The sequence below is a fragment of the Canis lupus genome, chromosome 7 (assembly GCF_048164855.1).
Source record: "Canis lupus baileyi chromosome 7, mCanLup2.hap1, whole genome shotgun sequence".
Classification (NCBI taxonomy): domain Eukaryota; kingdom Metazoa; phylum Chordata; class Mammalia; order Carnivora; family Canidae; genus Canis; species Canis lupus.
The window spans coordinates 65,859,857-65,881,546 of NC_132844.1; the positions used below are offsets into that span (position 1 = coordinate 65,859,857).

At 55.6% G+C, this 21,690-nt stretch overlaps 1 protein-coding gene across 2 annotated transcripts in view; it reads left to right on the top strand.

The window, feature by feature from the left end:
* Positions 1–4,489: 4,489 nt before the first annotated feature.
* MDGA1 (MAM domain containing glycosylphosphatidylinositol anchor 1) overlaps positions 4,490–21,690 on the top strand; it is a 62,616-nt gene continuing 45,415 nt past the window's right edge. The window contains exon 1 of one of the 2 annotated variants that reach the window (XM_072833202.1): positions 4,490–4,614. Coding sequence is in view for 1 of the 2 variants with exons in the window: in XM_072833201.1 (XP_072689302.1) it covers positions 6,930–6,996 (67 nt within the window). In the remaining variant the exon portion in view is untranslated. Of the gene's footprint in view, positions 4,615–6,773; positions 6,997–21,690 lie in introns of those variants that run through there. The other variant, XM_072833201.1, reaches the window with a different exon arrangement.

Sequence of the window (21,690 nt, forward strand, 5' to 3'; positions counted from 1 at the left end):
CTTGTTCCCCATCTCCTTGGCCCTTACCCACATAGCGATTATTACCGTGACAGTGTATCTGCTCCTAGATGTATAGCCTGACTCTATTTTTGCACCAGGATCCATAACTATAGTAGCATCTCCTCCCTCAGACTGGGGCTCCCTGAGGCCAAGACTTGTCTTTACTTGCTGGATGTCTCCAGCAGAATACCCAGTATGATGAAGGCACAATGAATATTTGTTGAATTAATAAATAGCCAGGAGAATCTGACTTTTCCAGCCCATTCACCCCCTTCCCAGACCCACTCAGTGGGGAAGAGCTGGGTAAATCAGTGCTCTTTACACCCACTCAGAGTGGGAAGACCATGTGTTTTCCAAGCTGGTGTTAAAACCAAACTACTTTTGATCCAATGAACCATCAGCTCAAAAAAGTTAAACGAAACCTCCCCTGTTCCAACATTAGTGTGGACAAAGGGAGCTTGGGACAGCTGAGGTGACCCTCACTTGAGAAATGGTGGCATCTAGATAACAGGCCATGGACAGGGCTCACAAGCCTTTGGAGTCTGGGCTGGGAGCCATCTCAGAGCCCGGCGAGGCACATCTGCTTATTGTGAAAATGAGAATCTGGAGCCTGGAGAGGGAAGATCACAGAGGGAGACATGACACCCTTGTGGAAAGGTGGCCAGACAGGGGGAGGGACTCCTGTCTCTTGTATCTCCACCATCATCGTTCTAGGACTGGTATTTTCAATAAGTAATTGTTAAGCCAGTTGGCAAATGTCTCTTTGGCTCAGTGTTCACATCTGTAAAATGGTGGAGGTGTCATAACTGAAAGGAACATTTGAAGGACCAAGCAGGGTAGTGGGTGTGGAATTCCTTGGAAAGGTGAAATGTTGAGAGGACCCTTGGTGGTTGTAAAATAATTTACAAGATGATCCATTTAAATAGAACATTCAAAAATGAGTGTGTTTCCCTGTCTCACAAATCTAGCCCCATCCATTTTTAGGTGCCAATTCATATGCTAGGCATTTATTGATCACCCACTAAGGGCCTAGCAGGTGCTAGGGATACTGTGGCACTCCCTTCAATCAGTTCCTTAACAGAGCCTGCTAAATTAAAGTCATATCCTCTCCCTCTTCTTCTTCTTCTTCTTTTTTTTTTTTTAAGATTTTATTTATTTACTCATGAGAGACACATACAGAGAGGCAGAGACACAGGCAGAGGGAGAAGCAGGCTCCTCACAGGAAGCCCATGTGGGACCCAATCCCAGGACCCTGGCATCACGACCTGAGCCAAAGGTGGATGCTCAACCACTGAAGAACCCAGGTGCCCCTCTCTCCCTCTTCTGATCAAAACCCTACCCAAAATAGGTCCCATTTACTCGGAGTAAAACCCAACCTCCTGCAATGACCCCAAGGCCCAAAGGACCTATCCCCTCAACCTCTCTGATCTCAGCATCTACTATGCTCCCATCACCTCTTCAGTTGCATCAAGTCCTCCTCATCATCCTAGGGCCTTTACACTTGCCGCCCCCTCTCCCTTCAGTGCTCACCCCACAGAGACTGGCATGAGTTGACCTCTCTCTTCCTTAAGGTCATGACACCAAGGTGAATGGAATCTGGTCTGGATGCTCTGTCATTGCCTACTCCTCGTCTAGCATTTTCTTTGCTGTCTAAAAAAATTATCTATTTTCCTTATTTACATAGTCTGTCTCTTCCCTCGGATATAAGCTCCCTGAGGGCAGAGGTTCTTAGCTGTTTTACTCACAATGACTTGGCAGTGGCTCAAGTAGAGCCTGACACATAGTAGGATATAACTTGTTAAGTGAATACATGCTGACCAGCCAGGGTCCCTGCTGTCAGGAAGCCTGCATTCCAGAACTGAGGGTCTGCTGGCAGTTTGGAATAAGGGGGGGGGGCGGTGAGGGGGGATTGCTACAGAACCTGAGCATCAGAAGTCTCCGGGACCCCTCCTCACCAAGGCTGTCACTGTGGGATTGCATTGTCACTAGTCTGGAGCAGCACATTTTATAACAGGAGTTAACTGCTTACTAATTAGCAGCTGGAACCATTAATTGGCTATTTGTTAGAGACTGAATTAATAAACTGGTCTTTCAGCGGGGTCATAACTCTCCTCGGTCTTCACCTCCCCACACACACCCCAGCCAGCCTTCACCTCACCTGACCAGAAAGTGTTTTGCCTTGAGATTGAATCGATATCTGCCACTGTATGATTTTCAGAGACAATTTCCCTTGCAAGTGGCGGCACCATTCCCGCAGACTTCCTCTCTCTGTGTGTGTCTCTCTCTCCCTCTTACTCCCTCTCCTCTCTTCTCTCAGGCTCTGAGTTCCCTCAGGCAGGAGGAGATGGGGGAGATTTCTAGAAAGGAGCTCTCACAACAAAAGCTGCCCTGCTTGGCCAAGGTCTGGGTTTCCTGGTTCCCTGGCGTGTCACACATCATACACCCCGTCAATCTGGCAGCTAGTTCCAGAAACTTCCTGGAGCCCAAGGGCTGGGCTTTCTCTGGGGCAAAAGAATAGTGTTTTTCTTAGACTGTCTCGGGTGGAACCCAGGAGTTGGCAGTCAGTGCTGACCACTGAGTCTCCAGGAAGCCCAGCCTCAATTGGCCTCAGGTCCAGTGGTCGAGAGCTCATGTGCCACCCCTCAAAAGCCCGTTTTGAGGGCCCGGTGAATTGTTCTCTGAGTGTGACAAGAATAGGGAACACTCCTGTGAAAACATTTACTAGGCACCTAGGCCCTTTCATTCCTTCAGTATAGAGCAGTGGGAAAGAACAAGGTGGAAGGGCCAAGCTACCTAGGTCAAAGCCACATAACCGCTATGTGAAGTCACTGAATCGTTCTATGTTATTCTAGGAGAATAATGGCCCTATCTCCCATAGTTGTTATGAGGATTAAATAGCTATCCACATGAAGGCCTGTGGTATCAGCTGTTATTACTCACATCTCACAACCACTCTGTGAGATAGGGATCTGCCCACTTTATAGCTGGGGAATCCGAGGCTTACGGAGGTTACAACTGGAACGTTGGATTGATGGCTCCCAAGTCTAGTGCTTTTTCCTTCTCCTGGTTGCCTCCTCCCCCCCCTTTTTAAAGATTTTATTTATTTATTCATGAGAGACACACAGAGAGAGACAGAGACATAGGCAAGGGAGAAGCAGGCTCCACGCAGGGAGCCCAATGCGGGGCTTGATCCCAGGACCCTGGGATCATGAGGTGAATCAAAGGCAGACGTTCAACCACTGAGCCACCCAGGTGCCCTCTGGTTGCCTTCCCTTGTCAGATACAGGGCTCTGTCAGAGGCAGCAAGCCAGGCCCACTTGGGGGAGGAGATGGCTGAACTCACAGGCACACACCAACTGGCTGTCAGGATACTTACACTGCATACAATTAGCTGCAGAATATTCACAAGTGAATTCGCTACTGCAAATGTTCAATCCCAGCCCTGCTTCCCCCTCCTCCTGGTCTCTCCTTGACCATGAGTCTTCTCTGTCCTTCAGGCCACTATATGTGTTCAGAGAGGGCAAACTCAAGAGCTGAGTTTGTCAGCTGGGTCAGTGGGGATTCCCTGTCCCCCGGTAAAACATCCCAAGGCCAAAGAGGAGCAATTAACTGCTGTCTTGGGGTTTGGACCAGATGGTTGGAAAATAGGAAGGCAGTCTCCTCTGGCGTGGATACATGCTCATTTAACTCAGAATGGGCAAAGCCAAGGAGAGCAGAAATCACCATGATCACTCCCTGAGAGCTTCCTGGAGGTGGTGAAGGTTTCTAGGAATTTTTGAACAAGGGAAAGATGACAATAAAAGAAAATAGTCATCAGCACACTCTCAATTGGTGCCACTTCCTGTTTAGACTGGGTAGGGGAGGTAGGTGGGAAGAGGCCTGATAGCTCTGTAGCCCAATGGAGCAGAAAATGGGTTTTTCTCCTCCAGGTAATGGTTGCGGGGTGGGGAGTAGAAAGGGTGGCTGCATTGAGGGTATCCTAGGTCTGTGGTATCTGGCCTATGATGGGCATCATTCATCCATTCATTTAACAAGTGTCCTGCTGGATTCTGCTGGGTGCCCAGCACTAAGACGGGTCCCCTTATTCAGCCTTGGATCCACAGGAAAGGAAGTGGAGAGACCAAGGGGGAGGGGATAAAGAAGGAGCTAATCAGTTGGAAGTGGGCTGGAGAATAAGATTCTTCAGATGTTTTCAGACTTCCCAGGATGGACAGAAAGGTGGCATACCCCCGAGGGCGGCCTGGCATTTCTGCCAGCATCTCCCACTGCTGCCCGGCACGTTCTCCCGTGAGAAGTCAGTCCCTTGAGGATGGGGGGGGGGGGGGAACCCAGCAGAAAGAGGGTCTGAGATGGGGTGGATTTTATTGTCATTATTTTTGAAATTTGTGTTTTAATTACATATTGAAAAATGAAGTATTTTTTGGTGTAAGTTCTCTGAGTTTTGGCAAACGCATAGAGTCGTGGAACCACCATCACAGCCAAGATGAACTGAACAGTTCGGGGAAGAAGGGTTAACAGTCTCGCTTGTTAGCTGCTGCGGTAGTCCGCGCTCCCGCGGGCCGCCCTAAGACCGTCCCCACAAGCCGAGATAGATAACGGCGACAGGTGGAGCAGGTGAGATTAGCAGGACCGGCGTGGGGACACGCCAACCGAGGCGCAGCGGAGGCCCACGCCCCGTCCCCGCCGGCGTCTGGGAGGCGCACGCTTCCCAGCCCCGCTCCGGGGGCCGGGGGCCGGGGGCCGGGGGCCGGGGGCCGGGGTGAGGTCGCGGAGGTCCCGAGTGCCTGCGCCCCGCAGCTGGAGCCGGCCGCGGGCTGGGCTGCCGGAGGAGAGTGCGCCCCTGGGGCGCTTGGGGGCGCCTGAGGTCCTAAGGAGAGGCCGGATGGGGGCGAGACCGGGGCGAGCCGGGGAGCATGCGGAGGCCCAGGGGAGCTCCGGCAGCGGGGTCCTGCGGGCAGACCGGTTGGCAACCTGTGGGCCGAGGCAAGGGCAGGCTCGGAGCGCGCGCTCCCCGCCCGGGCCCCAGCAGCGCCGGTGGCCGTGGCCCCCACGCCCTACGCCGGGAGAGGCCGAGGCCGCCTGGAAGGGGCGGGGGCTCGGCCGGGGGCGGGGGGACTCCGGGGCCGCGCAGACAGCCCCGCAGACCGGCAGCTCCCGCGCCTGCAGGGCCCCAAAAGACGCGGGCCCGGTGGCCTTTCCCTCCGACCCCCGCTCTAGTTCCGACCCCCGAGAGTGCAAAACACTCGCAAAGTGCGCGGTGCCCCGCAGGCTGCGGTCCCCGGGGCGAACGGCCGTGCCTGCCCCGCGAGTACGGAGTCGGTGCACCGGCTCGGCGGCGGCCTGGGCGTGCAGGGCGGGCGGGGAGCGAGCGGCGAGCGCGCGGCTGCAGAGCCCGCGCCGAAACCCACGTCCCTCCGCCACTGTCCTCGGGATAGATGGATGCATTTCTGCTTTCTGACATTTTCCTGCCGGGGGTTGGGGGGGGGGCGGCGGAGAGAGGGAGGGGGGGAGGGGCCGAAAGGAAGAGGGAGAGACAGAGAGACTGAGAGAAGGAAGCCGGCGGTCTGCTTCCCCCAGCCCTGTTTTGTTTTCTCTAATTGGTCCTGGGGGAGGCGAGGAAATTGGACAGAGGCTGGGCCGGGCGAGCTGGGCTGCCTTTAATTGGCTCCTTTTTTTAACTGGAGGGGAATCAAACAGGAGAGCGAGCGACAAAGGGTGGGAGAGCGAGAGACCGAACGAGGAGACGCGAGGAGGAGGGAGGCGGGAGGCGGGAGGAGGGAGGAGGGAGGCGGGGGGCGGGAGGCGGGAGGCGGGGGGAGCGCGGAATGAAAAGCTCCGAGGGGGGAAGCAGCACAGCGAAGCCCAAGTTGCCGAGCGAGCCGAGCGCTCCCGCGGCCCCAGCCCAGCGGCCGCCGCGCCCGGGAGCCCGGCCCGGCCCCGCCCGCTGGGGGCCCCCGCAGGCCGAGGCCGCCGGGCGGGGGCGGGGACGACCAACTTGGGGCGCGGCGCAGCCCGGCTCTCCGGAGAGCAGCGAGCCCGGGAGCGCGGCGGCCGCGGCCAGACGGCGGGAGCCCAGCTCGGCGGGCGGAGGCGGCGAGCGGCGCCCGCGCCGCAGCCCCGGCCTTGCCGAGAGCGCGAATATTTTTCAAACGACTCAAACTTTCCTCGTTTCCCCGCCTTCTGGGGTCTCCGTTGGCTGGAATTGCTCTCCTGATTCCCGCGGGGCTGCCGGGGCGCGATTCCTCCCCGGGGCTCCTCGGTGGCTCGGTCAACTTCGCGGACCGGGGACCCGCGGCTCTCGCCCCTCGAGCGAGCCCAGGCGGCGCTGCTCCCGGCTCGGGAGGGCCGCGGCCGGGGCTCCTCCGCCTCGGGGAGCGCGCCCAACCCGGCCCCCTCGGGTCGGGCTCCGCGGCCCCCGGCGCCTGCCGCAGGACCGGAGACGGCGGATTAACCTGAGCGTAGCCCGGGCCCTCCCGCCCCCGCTGCACCGAGGGGCGTCCCCCGGCGGGGAGACGGCAAGTTTGCCGGCGGCCGGTGGCCTGTTGGATCGCGGCGCGCCCTCGGCCGCAGAGGGGTCCCTGGCGCCCCGCGCACGGAGCACACAGCCCTGGGGACCCGGGGCGGATCGGCGGCCGGGCTCCTCGCGCCGGGGCGCTGGCTGCTGCGCGGGGCGCGCCGAGGCACCCGGGGCCGGGCCAGCGCCCCCTGCGTCCCCACGCGGGCAGCGGCCCCGCCGGAGGAGAAACCCGGGTCGCCGCCGCCGCCGCCGCCGCCGCCGCCTCCTCGGTCTCCTGGCCTCGGCCGCCGCCCCCTCCGCCGCCTCTCGGGGGAAGGGGGCACGCAGGGGGCATCGCGGGGCCCCGGCGGATGCGCCCCCCGCCACCTCTCGGGCTGCGCCGCCTCGCGGGGATGAAGCACCGGCCGTGAAGATGGAGGTGACCTGCCTTCTACTTCTGGCGCTGATCCCCTTCCACTGCCGGGGACAAGGAGTCTACGGTAAGAGCCCGCGTCCCGCTCCACGCCGGCGTCGCGCCGCGCGGAAACTTTGCAGGAGGCGCCAAGTGCGCGCTGCCGGGGTTCGGTGGGGACCCCGGCTCGGACTCCGGAGTGGATGCCTGGGTCCCCGCCCTTCTCAGGGCGCCAGGAGACCGAGCCAGCTGTTCCGGAGCACGGAGACGGGTCGCAGGGTCTGGCGTGAAGCCGGGGATGCCAGGGGGAGGTGCCCACTTCCTCAAACCTCGCCAGGGGCAGGAGTGCCTCGGGACCCTTGAGAGCCCCCGGCGGCTCGGCAGACCCGGCAGAGCCCAGACCCCGGCCCGGGGCAGCGCCGGGCACGGAAACCGAGCGCTGCCCTGGTCGGCCTCGGGAGTAGAGGCGGCGCCGCACGATCCGGAGTTGCGCGCGGCCCGCGGCCCGGCGGCGGGCTCGCCTTCCCCCGCTGGCGCTGCGGCTTCGCGCCGCTTCTGCTCGCTGCGCGGCTGCCAGAGCGGATGCCCGCAGCCCCGGGGTCGGCGCCCCATCCGCGGCATCCGTGTTCGATCCAGCCTGCGCCAGTTCTTCGCGCCCCCGGTTCCCGGCTGCGAAACCCCAGCCCCACCTTCCTTCTCCCCGAGCGCACACGCGGACACGTTCAGCCGCCGGCCCCAGGAAACGCAAACGCGGCACGCACCCATCGGGCGACGTGTTCGAACTCTGCCTCCTGCCGCGCAGCTCTGCTCCTGCGTCCCCACGCCTCGAGCTCCGGCGCTGAGGGGACACTGGCTGGTCGTCCCTTCTCCTGACTCTCCAGAGGGTGTTCCCCGCGGAAAGGTCCCGACAGTAGGCATCACCTGTTTAGGATCACCCCGAGTTCCCTCCTCTCGGGGGCCCTCCCTCCGAGTTCTAGGAGGCTCCAGCACCCTGACCTTACAGCACAAAAAGTCTTGCGGCCCAGTGGCTCTTACTTTGCCTTCTCCCGACTGCAGGGTGGTCTGGGTCGGTCACTTCGTAATCATGTGTAGTTGGGGTGGGGAGAGGTCCCTGTCCCTTTTTGGCTGGACCCAGGGCCCGATTATTCATGTTTGGATCAGAGGAGAGTTTGACCTGTTCTGTTGGCGCGGAGACAGAGGCATTGTGCCCCCACCCCCCCCCAGCTGCCCCCCAACATGGTACAGGGCGCACAGCCGCCAGCCTCAGGTGCAGATGCTAAATGCTCCCTTCTGGGGGCTGCTGGTCTTGCTGTGCCTTTGGAGAGGCCCGGTGTCCTGAGGGGCGTCTGGGAGGTGACATGCTCCCCGCCCTACACAGTTAGCTGGCTTGGGCTTAATTCCCCGGGGGAGGCTGGCCCAGGCATCTGGCCAAACTCTGCTTCTTAATTAGTTTGTGTGTCTCTTACTGCCTGGCCCTTTACAGAGGCCAGAAGAGGGAAGGGGAAGGAGGAGGGCAGCGGGGACTGTGAGAGGGCGGGTTGTGGGGGGAGGCCACTGAGCCCGCCCCAGATGCCTCCCCAGGACAGAGGAAGACACTGGGTGGTCTGGGGGATTCGGATCCTCTTCTTTATTCCCAAGTTTCCTCCCAGCTTCACTGCCTCCTTAAGAGGTAGCCTAAGGAGGGATGTCTCCCCCCCCCCAGGTCTTTGCCTCCTGCTCATCACACCCCGGGGGCTCTGAGAGTGACCAGACCTCTCCCTACTCCCTGCTGTCCTCTACCTGCCCCTCCCACCAAGTGCCCTTGGGAGATCTGGTAAACCTGTTTCCTGGCCATCCCTCTTCTCCATCGCCTCCCAGCATTTCCAGCCTTCTCCAGGGCTGCGCAGGGCCCATGGTCAGGGCACTCCCCCGAGCCTAGCCTGAAAACCCCAGCAATGAGGGCAGGGTGAGGTGTGGGGGTATGGATAGGAACCATGGTGCCTACAGACCCTGATCTCAGAGGACTTGGGGACAGGACTTGGCCATTGACTTCTCTGTCCCCTGTTTTCTATAGTTTCTCCTCTCATGCTTGGGTCTCCCTTTTTCTTGCTCTACACTTGAACAAATCAAGGTGAGCTGGGTGACCAACCCCCTGGCTCTGGAGTGACGACAGTGCCTTTGGGGCGTCAGCTCCGGAGAAGGCTGGGGCCTCAGGGGCATTGCAGAGTGGGGCGGCTTCATCTTCGTTGAGGCGGATGGAGAGAGGTGTGAAGATCTAGTATGAGGACGGCAAAAGGCTGCTGTGATGCTCTGTGATGCTAGCTTTGGCCAGAGACAGCAGAAGGGGGGACTATTGTAGGACTATAGGTCTCCCCCCCACCCCACCCCCCAGTTTCCCTTTCCTCCCAAAGCAGGGAAAGCAGCTTGAGAAAGAGTAGGAGTGAGGGATGGTCACTTGTGTCCATCCTTATATCCTGGCATCCAACATGGTGCCGGGCACACAGAAGCTCGGCAAATATTTGCTGCAGGAATGAAGGGCCATGGTCAGGGGGAGGTTGAGGAAATGCTTTTTGCGATTCTTCCCCCCCCCCCCCCCCGCCCCCAAGGAGTCTGTCTAGGTTGTATTCCAGCAGGGTGGTGGGGCACCCTCTAAGGGTCTCTACTTAGGGTGAGTCACAGATCCTAGGTCCGGGGCCAGAGGGGACTTTGGGGAGGAGACGAGAGAAGAGACTGAAAGTCCAGGCACAAAAGAAAACTGTGTCCTGGGGTGGGAACCCCAGCCCATTCCCCTCTGCCCCAGGCCTGTGTGGTGAAGGAGGGGCAGGTTAATGTGGAAGCTCAATTGAGGAGGGGGAGGAAGAGCAGGACGTGGAGGCGAAGCCGGCAGGATCTAGCCTGGGCCCTGGGCCTCTGTTGAGGCTGGTAGGAGGCAAGTAACCAGAGCTCTATCCTCTGCTTCCCTCTGAGGATCCTCTTGCTGGCCCTGAGGACTGCTGTCTGCGGTAGGGCTGGGGAGGTGCTCTCAGTCTGGCCAGGTGGCTTCCCTTCTTCTTTGGGGCGCAGATGCTATAGCGGCCGAGTACTGGACCAGATGGTCCCTTTGGAGCCGATCCCCTCTTCCCTCCCTGCCTCCCATTCTCCTGGCCCAGTTTATTGTGCTCCGTAGTGGATCCGTAATTGTTTTCTGGTGGTGGTGGGGTGCTGGCCCCAGAGGCCTACTTCTGGGGCAAAGGCAGTAGCCAAGTGATGGAGGAAGAGTATCCTGCGTGTGGATTCATCAGAAAACACCCTCTCCTCCACCCTGGCTTCCTCTCCTCCTGTAGCTGCAGGACTTCCAGCCAGGGCAGGTCGGTGGGATTCCTCTCCCTTACAAAAACACAACAAACCTCTGGGTTATTTAATATGCAGGAGTAGGAATTGACATTATCCTTAAGACAGGTTGTTTGCAACTTACTGGTGGAAGTCAAAATATTTCACCAAAGGTGTCATCAGAAACTACTATCCTATGCTAATTTTTGTGGGAACATGAAGACAGATGTTGAATAATTTGACAAGAGCAACATAGCTTACAGAATTATCACCAAGTCAGGTTTTTCCCTCCTCTGAGGGGTGCAGAGAAGGAATTTCAGGAAGTGTGTCTCCCAGTACCATCATCTAGGTGTGGTAGGTAGGCATCATCATCTAGGTGTGGGCACTCTTGGGATTTTTTACTAGAGTTTCTACCATGTGCCTTAAGAGCAATGCTTAACACGGAGGAATCTTTTTTTAAACGATGAAAGATTCCCCTGGAGAAGGCATGGCATCAGATAACTCTGGTCCCCTAGGGCTCACAGAAGGCTCAGGGTTTTCTAAATGTCCTCAAGAAGGTTCAAAATTCGGTTCCTTCTTTCTTCCCGGTTTTAGAAACTGCTTGAGGGGAAGACGGGGCCTTGTGCCCACAAAGCAGGCCGGTTTGTATGCCTCGCTGGCTGGCACTATCTCCCCAACCCCCTTCTACCTTTCCCAGTGGAAGTTGAGGTCGGCCCTTAAGACAGCCTGAAAGCTTCCTAGGCCCAGCAGCAGGCTGGAGAGCCCCACTCGGGTCAAGATCTGCATGATGTCCCGTCCTACACTGTAGGCGGGGAATCTGTTTCCTGGCTGGGTGGCGGCCCTGGCAATGGAGTGGTTAGAGAGAATGTTATTAGCTGGGAATGCACCCTTGAGGGAGTGTGCTGGGGACACGCCAAGGGGCCACTTGTAATTGGCCAGGTTTGGCTGTGAGTTCCCGGGGCCGGGTGGCAAAGCCTCCTTTAGAGCCTGGTATTAGCTCTGCTTTGCTAGAACAGGGAGGAACAGGCGAGGGTGTGTTGTGGGGGGTGCTCCGGAGGGAGAATGGAGGGAGCTAATCACAGCCGCCAGGGCCCTGCAAATGAATGATGCAGGAAATCATTATCTGGGGGTAGGAGTGGAAATCCCAGCAGCGGGAGCAGCCCCGGCTTCTCCGGCTTCTCCGGCTTCTCCGGCTGCCCAGGAGACATGGGTGGGCTTGGGAGGAGTGGGACAGGCTGCACTGTGGAGAATCTCTCTCTGTCACCTCCTCCTCTCCCCCATCCTTCCCCCATGGACTACTCTGCCTCCCCCCACCCCCACCTGTCTCCCATCTCCATATTGGGTGGGGAGATGCCCCCACAGAGATAGGGGGCCTGGGAGATGGGACCTTGGGTCTCTCAGTCCTGGCAGAGCCATGCCCCGCCCCCTACCCCGCCTCTGGACCCTTGAGCCTGACTCCGCCCCAGGTGCAGGGAATGTGTGTAGCTGCCTGGGGACGCTGACCTCTGCTGCTGGCACTGCCACTCCAGATGTGGCCAGCAGGGGGAGGGCTTGGCCACCACATTGCCTTTCCAGGGCTCCCTGGGCCTCAAGCCTCTGGGTGGGATGAGTTAGTCCAGTTCCTCAGCCTGGGGCCCATGGGGGCTCCCTAGGGCCTTCTGAAGCTCTGGGCCCCCACTCCACCTCCCACATGCTCGCCCCAGTGTCCCGTGGCACTTGCATGTGGCCAAAGCCACACTTCCTGCACCCTAGGCCACTGGAGAGCTTTTTGGTGGGGCTCAGCTCTGTGGGCTCCTGCCCAGGTGAGGCTGTGTGCAGAGGAGGGACAGTTGCCCTTTAGAGCTGCCTTTGGGAATCTGGGGTGTGGTTCCTGTTCTTCATCTTTCTCCCCTGCTCAGAAGACCACTTTGCAGGCACATGTCTGCCCATGGCAGGAATGAGGTATTAAAGGGCCCTATTGAATGTAAATGCTGATGCAGGAGGCAAGAGCAATGCTTAACACAGAGGAATATTTTTTAAACAACGAAATCTCTCTTTCCCCCAGTGAGTAACACATAACAGTCAGAGAATATGTAAAATTATAAGGAAGAAAGTAACACTCACTTGACACCCCGCCATGCATTTGGTGATGGTTCATTCTTTCGGGCAGCCTTCTGTGCAGAGAGGAATGAATCTTTCAAGGAAAATCATTGGTTGTAACAACAATCCCTTATAGGCATGTAAGTGTCGTGCGCCTTCTTCACTGTTTCTATGCCTCTGCTTCCTTTGTTTCCCGTAAAGTTCAGAGAGGTCAGCACAGCAGGTCCTCTTGTCCCCATTTAAGAGAAGAGGAAATGGAGGCTCCAAGATTTTAAGTGACCTGTTCAAGGTTACCCAGCTGATAAGAGGTGGCTCCGAGAGACTCCATCCCAGGGGACCTTCTGATTTGGGGGTGGGAAAGGTGGCAGTTCTGTCCTCAAAGAGAAGGGGAAGGGAGTCACGTACAAAGTGGGTCCTGAAGACCTTGGCAAGGGCAGATAAAGGACTGGGGACTCAAAGGAGTGAGAAGTTGCTTGCAAGGCCTTGTGAAGGGGCATTTGAACTGGCTTTTGACAAACAGAAGTAAGGATGAGAAGGCCATCACAGGCAGAGAGCTCCTAGCAGCAAAGGCATGTGGATGATAGAGACCCTGGTGCGTGGGGAGAGTAGTGAGTCACTCAGTCGGGGTGGGAGCAGAGGCTGAAATGGAATGGGCGCTCTGGAACAGCAAAGGAATGATAAGACCAGTTGCTCATGTTTCCTTCCTAGGCCGAGATCACAAATGCATATTGTCTTTAATCCTCACTACTTCACCAACGCCACCCCCCCCCCCGCCCCCAGCCACCCCAGTGAGTCATTGTCAGCCCATTTTACCAAAAAGTAAATGGGGGGTTTAGAAAAATGAAGTCTGCTTGTCCAAGTGACGGAGCCACGCTCGAACCCGGATCTAATTACAGAGCCTGTGCTTGGGTGGAGGAGACCAGAGTCCTGGGTATGGGAGAAGCTTTCAGGAAGGTCTGGGGTGGAGAAGGGGGCTGATGTGAGCCATATTCAGGCTGCTGTGCAGCTATGTGTTGTGAAGAGGATATAGTCAGGGGGAGGGAGGCTGGGCAGGAGGTCCTGCAGTTGTCCAGGGAAGTCATGCGGAGAACTTGATCCAGGGTGGTGGCTGTGAGAATGGACTGGAGGGAGTGGGTACAAGAACTGCGGTCATCCCAGAAACACGTGAGGGAAGGCTCTGTGTGGAATGCTTGAGGTATCTGGTGAGAGAAACAAGCTCTTACTCTCTGAGAGTTTGCATTCAAACTGTAAACAAACAATAAACAATGAATAAGTATGTAATGCATCATATGGTGATGGGGTCGATGAAAAAGGGTAAAGGAGCCAAGGGAACAAGGAGTGGTGGATTGTGGTCCAAGTTCAAATACAGTGGCTAGGAGGCCTCCTTGTGTAGAGATCTGAAGGCCACCTGAAGAGAGATCCGAAGATGCTCAGGGAGGAGTGAGGAGGCCTGGTGGATATCTGCGGGAAGTATAGTCCAGGCAAGAGATTAGCCAGTGCAAAGGCTCTGCAGCAGAAGCATGCCTGGCCCGTTTAGCAACAAGGAGGTGCCCAGCTTGGCTGGAGCAGAGTGAGCAATGGGCGGGGCGGGGGGGGGGGGGGAGTAGGATGTGGGGTTAAAGAGTTAGTGGGGCCAGGTTGTTCACGGTCTTGAGGGCTATGTAGGGATATTGGCTTGAATTCTGAGAGATGTGGGGAGCCATGGGAGGATTTTGAGCAGGAGAGGGATATGAACTGATACCTTTTTAATGGAATCCCTCTGGCTGCCTTATAGAGAACAGACTGCAGGGGGTTGGGCATAGGGAAAGGGGTCCACTTAGAGATGGTTGGAAAAAGCAAGAAATGAGACTGTACAATCATTAGGTTCCAAAAGGGCTCCAGGAAGAGCGCAGGCAAGAGTTAAGGCTGAGAATGGCTTTGAGGTTTGGCACACAACAGCAGTGAGCAAAGCCCGTGGAAGTCAGACGGGTTCTGGGCAATGGAGTGATGTATTTAAGAGCTGAGATTTCTGGGTAGGAAGCCAGATCTGAACCCCAGCTCTGCCCTGCACCAGCCATGAGAGTCTGAGAAATTCCTTCAGTTTTCTAAGACATGGCTTTTCTGCTTCTCGGACAGAGATAGTCGAAGCCACTGCTCGGGTTTGTGATAAGCGTGCATTGAGACAGTGCCTGGGAAGCCCTGAGCACTGTGCTCGGCCCTCCGCAAAACCTCAATAAATCATTTTACTTTAACGACAGTGCCAATGCAGTTTTGAACTTCATGGGATTCCGGTGTGGGAGGTCCGGAAGAGGTGTAGGCGGGGGGAACTGGACATAAGCGTTCATGCTCAGAAGAAGGAGGATTCTGAAGGGCAGATTTGCACATCTGGATTTATGTGCATAGAACGATGGGGGTTGAATCATGCATTGACTTAAACTGCCAGAGAAGAGAGAGTCGAGAGAGGGGCACTGGGCTGAGACCAGCACCCTGGGTGGGGGACGGTGAGAAGAGACAGAGTAGCTGGCATCAGGGAGGTAGGAGGAGGCCCAAGGGGGACAGGGCCCGGAAAGCCTGGAGAAGGGACAGAGTTTGTGGGAGGAAAGGCCATCTGAGGTGAAGGAGACCGCAAGCGCCGTCCGGGCTGGGGGGTTGGCATTTCTAACAAACTCCTGGGTGCTGCCGTGTTGCTGGTCTGCGTCACTCTTTGAATACCAAGGACACACAGGAAAGACGTTAGACTCAAATGGCAGACTTGGCTTGGAGGGCCAAGTGGGTGGCTTGCTGCCTGTGAGGGGCTCTGGCCCAGGAGCCTCACGTCTGGAACTCAGTTTCCCTTTCTGGAAGGCTGGCTTAGGCATGTCCAGCTCTTAGGATTACAGAGAAGCCCGACAGTGATAATGCTTTGTAAACTCTCAGGCGAACTCTGGGGACTCTGTTCATGAGAGCAGAGGGGGTGGCAGGCAGATGGTAGGGAGCCCCGGGAGTGGGTGGCGTGTGGAAGCAGGAGGTGCAGGCTGCGCTTTTGAGAAACATGGCAGGCCAGGGAGGGCCCCAACAGCAGCTCCTGCTCCCCAGCCCTCTGCCTGTGGCGAGTGGGGCTGCAGGGGTGGGTCGTGGGGAATGACTTGAGCAGGCGGGAGGGCGCTGCTTGGCCTGCCTTGGAGGTTCTACCCCAGGCTCTTGTTGGTTCCTTTCCAGTCCCAGAAACTCCGCTGAAATAGACTTTGATTATCTGGAGGGTTGGAAGCTGTGTAGAGAAGTGGTTCTCAACCCCAGGGCAAGTCAGAACCACCTGGAGAGCTTTTCCAATGGCAGATGCCTGGCTCCACCCCCAGACCTCCCAAATCAGAAACTCTGCAGGTGGCATCAAGGCAGCTGTGGCTGTAAAGAGCTCTCCATTTGATTCTTGGGCACAGCTGGTGTAGACTGTGCATCCGAGTGAGTCAGGCCCAAACAGATGTCTTCTTCCCTGGGGCTTTCTGAGGGCATTTCTGGGCTTTCCAGGTCACAGCACAAGCTTTGTTTCAGCCAAGCTCATCTGGACCCTGGGGTCTTTAAAAAACAAAAAAACAAAACAAAACAATGGAACACCCCACGCTTATTATTTTGTAAATGATGAGCAGGGAAGCATTCTAGTTTAACAGTTCTAACTGGCAAGTCCAGGTCACGATGCAGGAGACCGACCCCTCCTTCTGCTTCCAACCAGGGGCTTTCCAGTCCTGAACCTAGAGAGCCTGAAAGACACTGCCCAGAAACTGTTTTCATTGATTTTCAGTAGGTAAATTCTGTTACCATTTTGAAATGTTGCCCTTTTGTTTATTCTTTTCTCTTTTTGGTTTAGAGAAAATGAAAATTTCAGAGCTGGACCGCGTCACAGCAATTCAGGGTAAACCAAGCAAATATTTAATGAGCATCTGCTAAGTGTCTGGAAGGGTGTTGGGTGCTGTGGCTGCAGAGGTGAAGGGCACCTGCCACCAAGGAGCTCACCGTGAAATGGGAGAATGAAGTCTCTTCCAAAGCCTTCATTTTCCAGATAGAGAAGCTTGAGTGATTTGCCCAAGACTGTGCCATTAGCAGGTGGTGGAGTAATGATTTGATCTCAAGCCCGCCTAAAGCCAAGTCTGGAGTCTGCCTCCTGCCCCACATGTGAGGTTCCCGAGGGTGGTATCTGATCATTTTTTGTTCCCCAGCCTGTGTTGTGCGGGATGGGTTGGCTGATAGGAGCAACCTGAGGACCCTCTGTCCTATAACAGATACACATCTCATTTTGTTGCCAGAAACAAAGATCCAACTACAGAGCCTCCAACAAATTAAAGTTGACCTTCTTAAGTCAAGAGGTAGGCTCTCCATGACCGCTATGTCACTAGAAATCCAGGCTCCTTTGTCTTATTGCTCTGTTCTCTTTCTTACAATGGTGCTTCTCAAACTCTGCAGCCTGTTAGAATTACCTCGCAAGTGTTTAAAAATCCCAATGCCTACGTCATACCTCATGCTAATTAAATCAGAATATCTGGGAGTGAGAAGCAGGCATCAGCATATAAATTTATTTTTTAAAGAACTCCAGCCATGGAGCCTTTTTGCCTCAAAGTTGCCAAAGGGCTGCTGGGGCCCAGCCATCATGACACATTCCAGGCAGGAGAAAGGAAAGAACATTTAAAAGGATGGACCTACCAGCAGAGTCAGCTTCTGTTAAAGAACTTTTCCAGAAGTCCCTTCCCAATGACTTCTGCTTACATCTCATTGGCTGTTCTTAGCTGTAAGGGAGGCTGAGAAGTGTAATCTTTGAGATGGGCACATTCTCAACCTAAGAAAACATCAGGTTCGGTTAGAAGGGGAGAATGCATATTGGGTAGGTAATGAGTAGTCTTTACCACCTCAGGGCCAGTTGGCATTTCTTGAAATGAGAAAGGATTTAGATGGACGTGAATGCTGCTCTCAGCCCTCCCTGCCAGTCTAGCTCAGGTGGGGTGGGAGGCTCTGGCTGCGTTGTGGATGCCCAGAAGGAACCTCAGGGAAGACAGAGAAGCACAGGAAGAGACTGGTTTGGGGTCCTGCAGATATTCATGAGGGGTTCTGCTTCCCATCGGCCAGCACTCTCATTCCCTCCTCCCACCCCACTCTCATTTGCCCAACATTGTTCATTTCTGCTGGTTGGTACCTCTTTCCACTAGCTGGTGGCTCCTTGAGTCATAGGCACAGGAGAGCTCTGTGGACCCTCCTGATATATTTTTTAAAAAGATTTTATTTATTTATTTATGAGAGACACAGAGAGAGGCAGAGACACAGGCAGAGGGAGAAGCAGGCTCCCCATGGGGAGTCCAATGTGGGACTCGATCCCAGGACCCCGGGATCACGCCCTGAGCCAAAGGCAGATGCAGACGCTCACCCACTGAGCCACCCAGATGTCCCAACCCTCTTGATTTTTAGACCAGAAACGGAAGGTTCACACTGGAAGCCAGGGACCAGAGAGTACTGCAGAAGTGATGATCTAGCTTCCCTTTCTCCCTGTCAGGCCCACGCCCACTGGAGACCAGGCTACTGCACTGGTGTTTGCTCAGTGTCTCTGGTCTTTGTTTCTGGGAACTTCTCCTTGTCTGACCTTATTTCAACTTGCCATAACATAATTTATCAGAAAGACTGAGGAGCTGAGGCCCCTGAGCTACACTTGAACATCTCTTTGGCCCTGAGACTCCCTGTGTAATTCTTAAGAAACTCTGAGAAGGACATCAGGAAGATGTAGAGGTAGGGAGCTGAGTTCCGGTGGCCTCATCTGTGTTTGGTTCTGGGGTTTCAGTGAAATGCAGGGAGACCTTGGGGAGGTCAGTTTAACTCCCAGTAAAATACATAAAGCCCACAAGGCAAGCTGGAGGTGGCAAGGCCTGGGCTCTACTCTCCATTCTGGAATAAGGCCATAGGGTAGACAGAGGGAAGGCCATGAGATGGGGCCAGAGGGTGTGGCAAGGAGTGAGCTCAGCTGCCAGCCAGTGGCCTTGAGTGATCCAGAAGCAGAGCCGTGAGATTCACTGTAGGAAGAAACTGAGACCAGTGAAGGTAAGTGGCTTGTCAAGATCACACAGCAGTTAGGTGCCAAGGCTAAAGTTAAAAGCCACGCCCAGGGACTCTATAGCTAGATCTCGCTCATTCTCCAGTATCTCCTTATAGGTTCAGGAGAAGCCAGGACATGTCTGCATGGCATTTATAAGCTCTTTATGCCCACACCCTTATAATTCTCCCCTCACCCCTCTGAACCCTATTTCTTATTCCCAGGCCTCATTGCATCTGAACTATAGGATCTGGGGCTCACTCTGGGTTCAGAACTCCAGCTTAGATATTAGAAGCCCTTAGCGGAGGGACGCCTGGGTGGCTCAGCGGTTGAGCATCTGCCTTTGGCTCAGGGCATGATCCTGGGTCTGGGGATTGAGTCCTGCATTAGGCTCCCCACAGGGAGCCTACTTTTATGTCTCTGCCTGTCTCTCTCTGTGTCTCATGAATAAATAAAAGTCTTTAAAACAACAACAAAAAAAGAAGCCCTTAGTGGAAATCTCAAGGAGGCCCCTGGTGTGGGTGGAGGAGGCAGCTGGCTTGGCAACTGGAGGTTGCTGCCAATCCGTACCACATCCAACATCTCCATCGTACTGCCTGAGTCCCTCCTTAGAGTTATTAAAAAGGTAGCCAGCAGAAACACAGACACTGTTACCAGAAGGTTGCTCTGGGAATACTTGGAAGCCCTTAGGCCTTTTGCCAGTGCCCAGGTTATTTGATCAGATGAGTTGGATGTTGAAATGTTGATGCTGGGGCAAGGAAGTTTCCAAGGAAGTCATGGGTCCAGGTTGGGGAGCATGGTTGGTTATGTGATGTTTGTAGGTGTGATTGTTAAGCATTATGTGGGCTCTGGGTCGTGGCCATGTGAGAGATTTTTTTTAAAAATATTTATTTATTTATTTATTTATGATAGAGAGAGAGAGGCAGAGACACAGGAGGAGGGAGAAGCAGGCTCCATGCCGGGAGCCCGATGCGGGACTCGATCCCGGGACTCCAGGATCGTGCCCTGGGCCAAAGGCAGGCGCCAAACCGCCGAGCCACGCAGGGATCCCCCCATGTGAGAGATTTAATAGTGGACATCATGAGGACCAGAATTGGCTTGGACTCGTGGTCTTTGGGTTCCCCAGGAGCAGAGCCTGAGATAAGAAGCTGAGTGAGATAGTTTATTTGGCAGATGAGCCTGGGGAACTCTGGTAGGGAAATGGGGACATAAGACAGGGAAGCAAAGAGAACTGAGGAAAGGTGTATTGTCAAGCCAGTCACCACCGTGTCCCACTGGGGACCTCTGGGTCACTCCTGCCATGGTGAGGGAGCTGGGGCATGTGTATACCAGCTCCTATCTGTCCTTGGTTGGGGGCTGCTCCGAAGGCTATTAATTTTCTGGTACGTCTAGCTAGCCCGGTACACATGAAGTGTAAGCCCTAGTGGCCAGAGACAGCCTCAGGCAGAGAAAAGCGTTCTGGCCAGTGTGCAATCAGATGGTTAGAGGAGAGTGTGGGGCGGGGCGGGGCGGGGGAGAGGGGCAGGCGCTGACAGCTTGTACTACATCCTGCCTAAGCCATCCGTCTTGCTTTTTCAGATCCAGCCTGTTTGGCTGAGCTCTTTGTTCTTAGGTCTTGTCTTCTGGATGCACGTATAAGCTCTGACTCCAGGCTGAAAACTCTCCCTTGCGGCTATCAGACCTGTGAGCTGCTCATTTACTTCCTTGGATTCTGTGACCAGACCCCAGCAAGTCAACTTCCCCAAGATCTTCCCAATAGAATCCAGGCTCTCCCAGAGGGATGGAGGGGGCCTCACACTTGGGGAACGAACGCAGGGTTAGGGGATCACTGAGGGCAAACTCAGAGTTTACAGGTCTTTGAGGCGTTGCCAGGAGAGGCATGATCTTTAGCTCCCCACCTGGTGAATTCAAAACTAAGAAAGAGGTGGGGACCATCTCAGACTACGTCTCCGCAGGCAGGTTTCCATATGGGTAATAAAGTTGATTGCATTCTGTCACTTTCTGCTCCAGGAACCCACCTCCTCCCACGGGTGATGGGAGGCTCGCCCACACCCCTGAATATCCCTGGGCCTTATGGATCCAGATCGGAGCACCTCCATCCTATTGTGAATTTTTGTGCCAGATCGTTATCTGACTAAGATTAATTAATTAATCAAATATTTATTGAGTACCCCTCCTATGTGCCAGACACTGTTCTAGGAGCTGAGGATACAGCAGAGAGCGAGACAAAGAGACAATCTAGAATTACAGGCTTGTGGAATCAAAACCAGGGAGGGATCTTAGGGCAAATCTAATCATTCCTCCGAAGAGAAACCTGAGGCTGAGGAGGGGCCAGAGAAGTCCTTAGCCACGGGGCAAATCGGGAGCCCAGCTTGGAATCATGGAATCTGAAAGATAATGGGCTAAGAGGTCACCTGTCCCTACCTGCTCAGTTTTAGAGGCAGAAACCAGTGGCCAGAGGCAAGAGTCACACCCTTCTCTCCTACATCTCTCCCAAACCAGATCTGGGCTCTGATTTACTGAGGGGAGTTTGTATATGTGTGTGTGTGTGTGTGTGTGTGTGCGCACACGCGTGCCTGCCTGCATCTGTGTGTGGCTTCGTGTAGGCTACGGCAGCCTGCAGGAGACATGAGTGGCTTTCTGGTGATCCAGCCTTCCCACCTCCTTCCAGGGCATTCAGAGGCTGCAGTGAGCTCTCTCCTCCCCTCTGACCTCCACTGGCTCCCCCATACAGCCATGGCCCCTGGCACTGCCACAGCCACTGCGGCCTCAGGCAATGCCAGGGGGGTTCAGTACTGAGGGATGCCCTGACATGCCTGAAGCATCAACACCCCCATCTGGCTCACTCCTTCACCTTCTGGGGAGCTGAAGGAGTTGGGGGCTGCGAGGCTATCGGGGGCAGGGCTGGGCTGCATCCCTCCCAGTCTCTTCTCCCTCATTCTTTTGGAGTTGGGACAGGTGTAAGGAGTGGCTCTAGAGAGCTAGACTGAGAGGCCAAAGGAGGTGATTGGGTGGGGAGCTCTGGCTGCTGGTGCTCAGTGTGTATGCGGAGGACCATTGGCATGAGGTAAACTGCTCCCACTGGGTACCTCGATAGGAGCTGAAATACATCCCCCTGCCCCCGCTCTCTATCCTGGGCATATGTACTTCATTTGTGTTTATGTGCCAGTAAATATTCGAGGGTGTACACGTCCTGAAGGTGTGGGAATGCATGGTGATGCATCTGAGAATGTGCGCGTGCGTGCAGGGAGCCCGGTGTGTGCATTTGGGGGACCTTCTCTGGGTCCACCTCTATCCCACTGCCCCTCCAGGCAGCCCTTGCTTCCCAGGCACGGGGCAGGGCCACACCGTGGGCAGCAGCCAGCAGCCCGGTGCTTGGCCCAGCCCGGGTTA